The 11,473-nt window shown below is 35.8% G+C and overlaps 1 protein-coding gene across 1 annotated transcript; it reads right to left on the bottom strand.

Annotated features, from left to right (window-relative positions):
- Window positions 1-1,281: 1,281 nt before the first annotated feature.
- Window positions 1,282-9,630, bottom strand: LOC104545205 (endonuclease 8-like 3; the record flags this gene model as incomplete). The annotated part of the gene is given in 5 exon segments (XM_010190275.1): window positions 1,282-1,451; window positions 4,022-4,185; window positions 6,773-6,847; window positions 8,251-8,456; window positions 9,491-9,630. Coding segments are annotated over 5 exon segments (755 nt in total), but the record flags the coding sequence as incomplete, so codon positions are not given.
- Between the last annotated feature and the right edge of the window lie 1,843 nt (window positions 9,631-11,473).

Below are 11,473 nucleotides of genomic sequence, written 5' to 3'. Positions count from 1 at the left end.
CACAAAACACTGGAACTTATTTTAAGAACCATGATCAGTACCATAAAGTCACTTCTTCACCGGCTGGGAATTTGGGGGTACTGTGGAAAGTACGGCTTAAAGTACCATTGAAAAGCTATGGGAATGTGATCTCAAATTCAGATTTTTGCATATGTACTTTGAGTCATATGGTTAAATTCAGTGAGCTTTTAACAATAGGTCCTAGAGCCTATGTAAAAGCATTGATCCTTCTCAGATACAAAAAGCCTGTATATTGTTTAGAGATATCTTTCAGTTTTGCTAGAAAAATAAAGAAATAAGTTTAGTATGCAGATTTCATCCCCTTCACTGATTAATTCACTACACAATGTGAAATAAGTGGTACGTTAGTTTTTGAGGTAGAAAAGTTTCAATATGGAATTGTTACAAAATTAGCTTTATCACTAAAAAGCCACACACATGCACACCTCTAAACTTTGTTTCTTGGAATATATGTAGCTTTGAAACATGTTGAATTGCAACAGTCTTGATCCAAATAGCTTTCTGTAAATCCATCCAGAGTAATTTACTTACTTTTTCTATAGAAAGTGAAAAAGAATACAGAGCTTCTCTTAACATAGAAAACAGGTCTCAGCGAGAAGTCTGTCCATTACCTCACTCATCCTTTCTTAATATCTAAATTTCTATACAGAAATCTGGAGAGAAGCTAGCATGTTACTCATTCCATCTTCTGGTCCCTTCCTAGGTCCTATTCACAGTTCCTTCTGCCCACCAGATATAGGTAGCAGCATTAAAAGCTCCAGCAAGTGACAAACAAGAAATTTAGGTAAGACATCCAGAATTATCCTTACCCTGAACTTGGAGGAGAAAACCTAGCCCTGAGAAACTGGACATCCTTTTGGAAACAGTACCAAAATGTACTGCTTTTGTTTATGTGAAAAATTGATAATTACTTTTCTGACCCCTGGTGATTTCTTTATCAGACATATGATGCAAGATTCTAACGATTTTAAGGAGAGTTGAAATAATGATGTTTTGTCTCACTCTTTGCCCCAATAAAAACAAAGGGGCATGGGAGAGACTTGCCTATAGAATCCCACTTGCACACAAAGCTGGAAGACAAGACAGCTTCCATTATTGTCCATGTAAGGTCTCCCTAAAATCTGACTTTAAGTTAGCTAAAGTTACATAAGTACAATTCACAATAAGATACTTCTACAGTTCTATAGTTCCAAGAACTGCATCAAAACTACAGTCCTTCCCCCCCTTTCCCAGCATATGTTCTTGACAACCTTTCAATACCTTCAGGCCTTGAAGTCAAACAGGCATCACAAATTTCAGCAGAAGGGTTGTTTATTAGGGTACAGCGCATACAAGTCCACTGCTCTTCAGATTTCTGAGCTACGTGTTCATTAGAACATGACCTCCTGCCGTATGCCCAGCCAATTAGGCTATTTCTAGTTGGCAGTTTGCTGTGAAACAAAAAGAATGATGTTAGTCTTTTGTGACGTTCCTTCTACAAATTGCCTTACACCACTATGTGCAGGGAGACACAGGGCTAGAGAACAAGTAGTACACAGCATTACGCCTGCCTATCATAGCTTTGACAGCATGTCACAGAGTTTGATTTTAGTTTTTTCTTAACCTTAAGGGAAAAATCTTTCCTGATGCTGCAGAAGTAATATAAATAAAAATATTTAACGAAAAATTATCAGAAAGTTAATCATTAACTGAGGTACTCTCCAGCACAGTGCCCCAGCCTCTCTCAAATTCCCTACCAGTTTCAAGTACTGCAGCAAGAAACGAGGCAAGAGACTGTTTCAGTACTTTCCCCCTATCCCTTGTACAGAAACGCTTACTAACAAACGCATTACTGGATGAAGAACTGTGCAGAAGCTGAACTACAGAAAGTCAGAGTCTAGGAAACAAATGTTTTTGCTCTCATTTAAATGGTACCAATTAGAACACTTTGTTGTCTTAACACCTAGCAGAACTGAAAAAAGTTAGAAAGTTAGAAGTTAGTCTTAAAAGTTACAAAGTCTTTCTTGTGTGTTACCATTTGCTGGAAAGCCTTGTAATGTTTTGAAGCCTGTTCAAAATAAAGGCTTTTTTTTTTTCTTTTTACCTTCAGACACCTCTATAGATTTTATTTTTTTTCTTGTAAATTATAATACCTCCTATCTTGATGCACTGATTTAGAATCAGTTACTATTTTACAGTCATTACATGTTACCAAAGACTAATTTTGTCATAGTATCCAAACACTGTTAGCATGTCAAATGTAACTTGAACTTACCTGTTCAGTAAGATAAGTAAATTTTTAAGTACTATGATTAATAAGTTGCCAATCGTTTTTCTCCATCGTTTTTGTGGAATTATGCACTTTTTGGGGATTTTTTTTACTATTAAGTATTTAAGCACTTCAATTAATAATGCAAATGTACTTGGGAACGGTTGTGACACTCCTTAGACCTATCACTTATTCTGTAATAATCACTCTCCTTAACAGGCTAGATTTGTAAGACAACAGTAGGGATATCTACTACCTACACCTCTTCCACAACAGGAAAACTAAGGAGGATAATGAGAACTGCTGACATACCAGAGATCCTATGCTGTCAAGATGTAGAACAGACATTACAGTAGCATTCGCCAAAATACTGTGGCTAGATAACAAAACAGCCAAACTAGAAGTGTTAAAAATGGGTATCTTGGCATTATTAGATCGGTTGTTCTACTTAGCTATCAAAGATGCATTACTAGATTGAATATATTCAGCATGTCATGCTTTGGAGTTTAATTCTATGTTGTCTCCCTGGTCCATCTGTCATGTCATTCCCCTCTTATTTTGGAAGATGAAATATGGAGGAAAAGTGTATTTTAAAGGTTCAAAGTACATTTGAATTTGATGAGGTAGCTTATAATGGATATTTTCTTCTTCTTGTTTTCAGCTAAGCAAAATCATAAGCTACTTGACTTGACCCAAGAACCACTGGGTTAAATTCTACAGTTTATGATTTGTAGCAAGTCAGTCTGGTCACATGGGCTTCTTTCAGTCTTCAAACCTGAACAGCTTGGAATGGCAGATAACGCACTTGAGATAAACCTACTTATTTGGCAACAGTTACTGCGCAATAGAAAACAAAGCACTAGAACACAAAGACCTGACCATTAGGATGAGGACAGCACAAGAAATGAACTTTTTATTTCACACAGATAAAGACAAAGTTTGCAAAGCAAAGCAGTATCTTTTATTAGATTGTCAGATCTCAGTATAAAAAGACAAGATTCTGAGACCTCAGATGAAAATTTTCAAGAATAACTTCAGTATGTAAGAGTCTAAATAAGGTGCTTTTGGAACTTTTACCTTTTGACCCTTTGTGATATCAAATGCATTTTGTGCCTTTCTGAAATAAAAGAAAGATGCTGCTAGCACAATTTCTGTGGAACTGAAATGTCTCTGTGGCACACCTGTAGTAAAAGCTTTCCAAATCTGATAAGGAGGAAGAAAACATCCTAAGCCCTATAATATTTGCTGCACTTTGAATTTACAGAAGCTGTAGTTTTCCTCAATGTAACACTACAGACAGAAAAAAATTGCAGATACACAGCTATTTAGATATTCCAGGACTGAAGGAGCTATCCTATGAAAAGAAACAGACACACAAATTGCTACCTTCCTTTTGCCATTCAATTCAATTGTGTGTAAACATTCAAGACTAATATGTTGAGAACACCAAGAACAAGGGGAATTCATCCAGAAGCACTGAATAATTGTGAGTACTCTGACCTGTTTTCTAACTCCTACATTTGATTAGAGTAATAGCTATTTCATAACAGACGAGGCCTTTGAAAGAAAGAGTACCAAAGTTTTTAACCTTTTTTAAATACCAGTAGCCAAAACATTTTTCCTTTGCCAAGTCAAGAGACTTTAGATATAAAATGTGCATGGATCCATTTTACTTGAGAAGTGATGTGCTCTTACTGTAACAGCACTTTGAGCACAGCAATGCTTAAAAGTGTTATAAAGTTACCATCATACCTAACATCGACAATCTGGGGATCCTTTTGACATCGAGAGCAGAAGTAAGTCATCCTGTTATTCTCTCCTAAACGACACACAGTGATCTTCCCATTGCACTGACCACAGGTTGGTCGCTTGTATACCTTGTAACGTTTGTAGAGTGGAGACCCAGTCTTGCAGCACTAAAACAGAACATGTTTAAAACCCAAGTTAGAGACCCAATATAAGTTTTATGTCAGTCCCTCTACAGTTCAACTGAAGCTAAAATAAAAAATCCCTATGTAAACTAACAACTCAATGACTACATAAAGATATTTAAGGCACACTCATAAGGGTTATCATCTGTATTTCATATTCTTTTATGAAAATAATTGACTTTAAATCAGGTATAATAGTGTCTGGAATTCTCCACATAATGAAATAAAAGACACAACAAAAAAATACTAGGATGTTGCAAGCAAATATATGCTATGGGCCCCTTGAGTTCAGCTGGACCAGCTAGCTCTAATTCAGTACCAGTCATCTTTGACCTGGCACCTGCAGGAGCATTCTTAAAGAGCTCATGAGCTCCAAACAACAAAGCATAGAAAACAAAAATGAAACAAATATAAAACACAACAAAAAAATCCGATACCCTCTCTCACCTCAAAAAAGAGCCAAATAACACACTGCAGAGCCAGCTACAATCTGGGTTAATCATCATTCCCAAAAACCTAAAGAACAGCACAACACAGAAATATTCCAGAGATTCTCTAGGATTTGGGTAGCACCCAGTAAATTTGCTCAGCTTCATCTTTGCACTAGCCATGCCAGACAAGCTGGCTCATGAAAAGCCACTTGGCACTATGGTGAGCTCCCCAGATCCTGCCAGAAACTTATGTTAAATTAAGTACAGTACAAGCCCAAAAGGCACAGTGACCTAAAGAGCCTCCTGAGGGCTGACAAACAGGTACATTTCATGAGACAATTCACATGGAGTCAGCATAGACATACCCCAGCTAAAAAAAGCAGAAAAACAAAACAAAAACAAACCCACAACAACAACAAAACCCAAACCAAAGAAACAAGAAAAACCCAGTAGACATGCAGCCAACTCTGCAGAGCCACACGATTTTCTGCACTACAAGTGCAGTTCATTGGGCACAGTTCAAATGATACCACAGCTGGCCCAGCAATACCAGCCCAGCTCTGGCTCCATCATGCATGAAGACCCTTGGAGTTTTCCCAAAATACAGGTGTCTGAGCACAGCATATTTGCTTCTGCTGTGCTCTTATTCATCAGCCTTGCTGAATGAGAACGCTTTTGCCAGTACAATCCAGTAATTCAATCAGAAGGAATTGCTAATATACATTTGCATGAATATTCACCAGCAGTTTGCTTTCTCCTCAAGATTTCTTCTCAATGTTTACAGATAGTTTATTAGTAGTTTAATCCTATCTAGTTATTTAGAAAAAAAAAAACAAATGAAAGCGTCAACTTTTTACAAGATTCCTCATCTTTGCATCTGTAAGATGTTACTACAATGATATAGTATAATTACTACTAACATTCTATAACAATCTATAAAAAAATTGATCAAGCACTACCTCTTTTATTAATAATCTATTTTCATTATGTTTTTATCTTAGTAAAACTTGGGGCAGGTGGCTAGCTCTCCTTTAAAAGCACTTGACTGGTGAATACTTGCTAAGTGCAGATTATAAAAGTTTTGAAAATGACCAAACTGAGCTACAGAAAGTTTAACTTGTTTGATTATTGTCAGTCTAAAAGCCCATGCACATTTAAATATCCCCTAGTATTATAGTTGTTGCAGAACTAGATGCTATCTCTTTACTGGTAGACTTCACTATGAAGTTTGGAGAATGAAGAGATTTCCCTAGCCAACAGATTAAACTACTCTTCAGTGGGTTGGGGAAAGCAGACATTTAAGCAGACTATTACTATATTACATTTTTAGCCTTTATGATTGAAATATGGTATTAGAAAAGTCAGATGCCTTCCTACTGGCCTACCAAAAAAATAATTTTAAGCAGCACTAGCTCTTGGCCTTTCATGAATACCAAGAGAAAAGAATTTCACTGCTGCTGTTCATTTCTCTGCATGCAGCTTAAAGAAGAAAAACATACAAGAATTAGGTCAAAGTCTCTCTTTTTCTACTTTGGAAAGTTAAAGAGCAACCAGGAATTAGAGTTTACAGGGAAAGAAATGAAATCCTAGTGAAGGTGTGGCAGTAGGGAGATTTTTTAATTTGTTTCACTTTAGCAACCAAAAAAGTTGTTTCAGTTAGAAAAAAAAAGTTGTTAGACGTTACCCATCTATTTAGACAAATAAATATACTTGCTATTTCAAATCTCATAAAGAAAGCCACATGAAGGAAGCCTTCATACTTCCCTGGGACAATCTCTAGATCCCAGTTTGAAGAATGACCCTTATGTTACCTTACACATGAGGGTGCCTAACCTACATTGATTCTGACATGTTCAGAGTTACGTTACAGAGCATGTGCAGCAAAACTGTACTGGCCCTCAGGCAGCATCTGTCAAACTCTTCTGGTGCAACTGGGCCAAGGCTGTGTATTCTTACACTTAAGACTCCCCACCCTTCCATCATTTGACAATTCACAATTAATAAAGAACACACAAACCAACATTCCTATTCATGGACACACTTGTACTGTTGCCTCTTCTTACTGTTTTCACCAGATGATCACATACAGCTAGCACACTAGAGTCAAGTGTTGGAGGTTTCTCAGAAATATATGCAGATACCTTATAAAAAAGCAGGGTAAAATCATGTGTCTTTTTCACCAAGTGACGAATATGCTTATCTGTCAGTTGGCAGACCTATAAATAAGAATCATTTTTAGATTATTACAATGCTAAGGGACAGCAGCAGAAAGATTTATAACTCAGGGGCACTTTGAACACCTTCAGCTGATGTGGAATTGAATTGCTTCCTGTTAAGATAATTGTCTGACTTCACGTTACATATATTATCTCAGTAAAACAGTACATTTTCACACTCTATACTACACAAACTCATTCTGTGGATACCTAACAAGGTACATCATCTCATCCACATAAAAAATTAGGTAAAAATTTCAGCTGTTTTCTTCTATATTGACCTAAGAGATCCTGATCACAGGAATCATGTGGACTTAACAGCTCTTAGTTCTCTCAATTTCTTTGTGGATTATGATACCAACTACCTATCATCAGAGGCTCCTTCCTGTGAGAGATCTTCAGGAAGAAATCTTGATCCAAAGGCATCACAATTAGAAACATGTATCAACCAAACACATTTTTGTCAAGAACTCAAACTTTTAAGTCACATTTTTATTTCCTCTGCCAGCTCACATTGCAGATACAATTAAAATCCAGACTGATCCTATGAAGAACTTGCAGAAATGTTTAAAAAACCTTTCCGTTACTATTTTCACCAGCTTTCCTTTACATTCTATGTAATCTCAGTCTGCTTTGCAAACATCAGACTTCCATTCAACCAAAGTTTGGAGATGCAAGCTTGAGGATCTTAACCAAAACACATATGGTAAACAGTAGTAGAAAAGCAAATTATGCCAGCTGGCAGGACAGGAAGTGGAAGCAGCTGCAAAAGTAATCAACTCTACCACATGAACTATTTTGGGTAGCAACTGAACAAAGACATCCTGAAGACTCTTCAATTTTCTTTATTTATAGGCTGACAAATTATTGGTAGCACAACAGGAAGCCAGACAAAGTTAGAATTTGGCAGTTAAATTAATTCCCTGCTAAGAGGAGGTTTCAATTTGTGAGAGAGAAGTCTTAGCCCCACAGAATTTTTCCACTCTGAGGCAGAGTACCAGCAACAGGTTCCAAAGAATCACAGAATCACAGAACGTTAGGGATTGGAAGGGACCTCAAAAGATCATCTAGTCCAATCCCCCTGCCGGAGCAGGAACACCTAGATGAGGTTGCACAGGAAGGCGTCCAGGCGGGTTTTGAATGTCTCCAGAGAAGGAGACTCCACAACCTCTCTGGGCAGCCTGGTCCAGTGCTCTGTCACCCTCACTGAGAAGAAGTTTCTTCTCAAATTTAAGTGAATGCCATGATAGTTATAATGATAAACATTAATTCAATGTCTTAGAATTACTAGAAATAACAAATTATAAAACAAAGATAAGAAGATTTAAAAATGTTATATAAATATGTATTTACATTCTTAATACTTTAGTGTCATTAAAACAATCTTGAGACATTTCACCCACCTTAACAGCTGGATGAAGACCACTGTCAAACAGTGCTTCATTTTTAATGATATTTCCCACTCCAGGTAATACTGTTTGATCCAGTAACACATCACACAACGTGCGGGTTTTCTGCTGCTTGAGCTCACTTTCTGCTCTTAAGAAGCTAAACTTTGGAGAACAGACATCCAAGCTTTCCATCATTCTTACTTTCTGCTCACTCTCAACTGCATATGAGAAAAATACATTAAGATTTATTTTTATTTTAATTATATGCTTATATAGCAGTATGATTTTAAAAACAACACATGGAGGTGTAATAGAACATTATATGCAGATAATAGAAACCATGAAAATACTAGTGACAGGAAGAGACACAGAAATTACATTAACCACCCCTCCCAAAAACAGGTCAGTGATACATGCATGGAACATGCAACTGGTCCAACAGACAAGAAATCATCCTTATGTTGTTCATATTAGTTTGAAAAATAATTGCCAGGTCCGTGCTTTAAAACTACTTCCAACATAGAAAGACAAAGTGTTTGGACCATCAAACATAACTATCTGTATGATTACATGGTCCGGTAGTTACAACATGCCAATAAAAGATACGTTTTCTTAAACTTTTATTTTATTACATTAAGCATAATCACTTGGAAATATTACAATATAAGAAGTCTCAGGCTTACACAAGCTCTTACATTTTGTAATATTAAATATGCATAGATATGTTACTTTAATTTACATGCTCCTTTTCATCCAAGAGTCTCAATCAAGCTTTCAATGTTATTTTTATTATCAGTGAAAAATACAATACTGATGGACAAAAACTTAATGTCAGTTAGAGCAATTATACCAACTTGCTTCCAAAAAGAAAGCAAAAATAAAAACACAACCCTGGGAGCATAAAAATTTGAAACCAGTAATCATCGCAGGTCCTTATTCTTGTTAAGGAAGTAAGACTTGCATGGAAGTCAGAGAAGCAATGGAATTCAGCATTCAGACCTAAGGACGGAATTAAATCCAACTTTCATTCTGAGTCTACGGCAACTGTCACATAGAACTACTTTAACTGTATGTAAACTGATACAAAAGTAATAAAATTAAATTACCATACCAATAAATATACGTTTAGTTCATTTGTGTCTGTGATGGCATCCAAGCACTTAGCAATTTGTGTGTGATTTTTCACTATGCTCTTAAAAGAATGTTATAAAAATAAATAAACCAAGCTGTGTTTAAGTTGGTTAGTTTCTGCTTTACCTATGCTCTACTGTCACCTCAAAAAAACAAATAGTGTCCTCTGTAAGCTGTATCTCCAAAACTGGTGGTGCTCCATTTCTGTCTTTGCTTCCATCAGGATTAATGCGCATAGAACCATTCATACCAAAGTGAATCCTCAAAAAGAAAGAGAGTTCTTAAGGGTATTTTATCTTAACAATGTTTCCAATCATTACACTAGTCTATTTTTTGAAGTTATGAACTATTCTTACCTAATCAAGTCGGTATGTATGTACATTATTAATTGCAGTCATTAAGAGTAGCATGGCAACAAACTATTTGCTAGCATAGTGCTCAATTCCCAGCAAAGAACCCTTCGCAAGTCAAAACCACTCCAAAATGTAGCAGTTTTCCCATGGCCTTCATAATTCATTATACAGAGGTCAAACCTGATCATTAAGTAACACACTTTTCCTGTGTACTGCACTTAGAATTTTTTCACTTGACACACCAGTCTTCCAACATAGGTACTTAAGTCCTCAGGGAGGCTGAAAGAAATGAGGCTACTTTACCAGACACTTTTCTGTTAAATCAGGCAGAAGTCACCTGGTATGAAAGGAAAGATTTCAGTCTCCATATTGCCAACACTGTTATCATATCAAAGCTACTTCCAAAAATGCCATAAACAAAGTAATTAACATCTGCCATATGTTGTTTTCTGTTTTCCTTTGCCTGCAACCTACAGGTCAATTAAAAATTAATAAAAGAAATAAACTGAAAAAGGCACAGATGGCAAAGGGGTGGAAAAGACTCTTTCAAGCATTCCTTTTACAGATCACTAATGCTTTAAGAGGAGGTCTTACATTTTATTATATATTCTACTGGGAGCTAGTATACTTGACCAAGGTACAAGTTTGACTGTGGTCTTATACATTTTGTTTATTATAAGTTCACCTGGTACATTCAAGTCCTAACAAAAGTGTCCTACCTCTATACATTGTATATCAGAAAAGGTGGATTATTTACTAGCTACAAAAAGATTTAACAGATTAAACTACACAAATGACCAAAGAAACACAACATACCAGGTATATATTTCCTTTTAACTCTCCTTTGTTACATTTCAGGAAGGTTAGGCATTTAAAATATTTACAGATACATTAAGACAACATTTTATTAAGTATAGTCTTAAAGTCAACTATTTACATACCTTCCTCATAGCATTTCTTAATTTATTTTTTTCCAAGTTTTAAAAACCTGTGTCTTTCTAAATCTCTCTTCTTACAAGTCTGTTCAGGTAACAGCTATTTCAGCCACTTTTATTTTCAATAGCCATTTCAAATTCTCAAGTGCCATGAATAGTACTGCACAGGCCTACCTCGTCAAATTTCTTTTTAAACCAAACTCTCCATATTGCTAACAAATGGTAATGCACTAAATGCTTCCAGAAACAACTTCTAGAAGAAATAGCATTCATAATAATAGCTGATAGTTTCATTTACCAAGCTCTAGTATACTGTTTAAAAGGAGCATTAAGAATCACAGCTATTAACTACCTTAGTGACTTGTCAGCTCATGACTAGGAGAAAAAAAACCAAACCAGAATCATCATTACACATTTATATTCAAAAGCCTTAAGAAATTTACAAAATTTCACTCCAATGTGTTTGATTACCTTTGATGTCCTGATATAGGGCAAAATAGAAATCTCATTTTAATAACAAATAAAAAAGCCATGCTAATTAAACTTAGGATCTATTTTTCAGTGATAGCTAGTAGTAGTAAAGACTTGATGATTTGTTGTGTTTTAAAGTAAAAAGGTGAGGTTTCAGAATTACGACTCCTACACAATATTGTGAGGATCTGCTTTTATTTAAAATATTTTCTCACATAAAAATAAAAGATTATTAGCAACACAGTCAAACTATTATATAGAGATGTAAAAACCAGCAACAATTCACATCATCAAGTTCTAAGGGACAAGATATAATTTCCAGTCAAGACAGTTGATGTTTTTCCT

The sequence above is a fragment of the Mesitornis unicolor genome, unplaced genomic scaffold, assembly GCF_000695765.1.
Source record: "Mesitornis unicolor isolate BGI_N332 unplaced genomic scaffold, ASM69576v1 scaffold46168, whole genome shotgun sequence".
NCBI classification, from domain to species: Eukaryota; Metazoa; Chordata; class Aves; order Mesitornithiformes; family Mesitornithidae; genus Mesitornis; species Mesitornis unicolor.
This window is presented reverse-complemented; position numbering and strand designations above follow the sequence as displayed.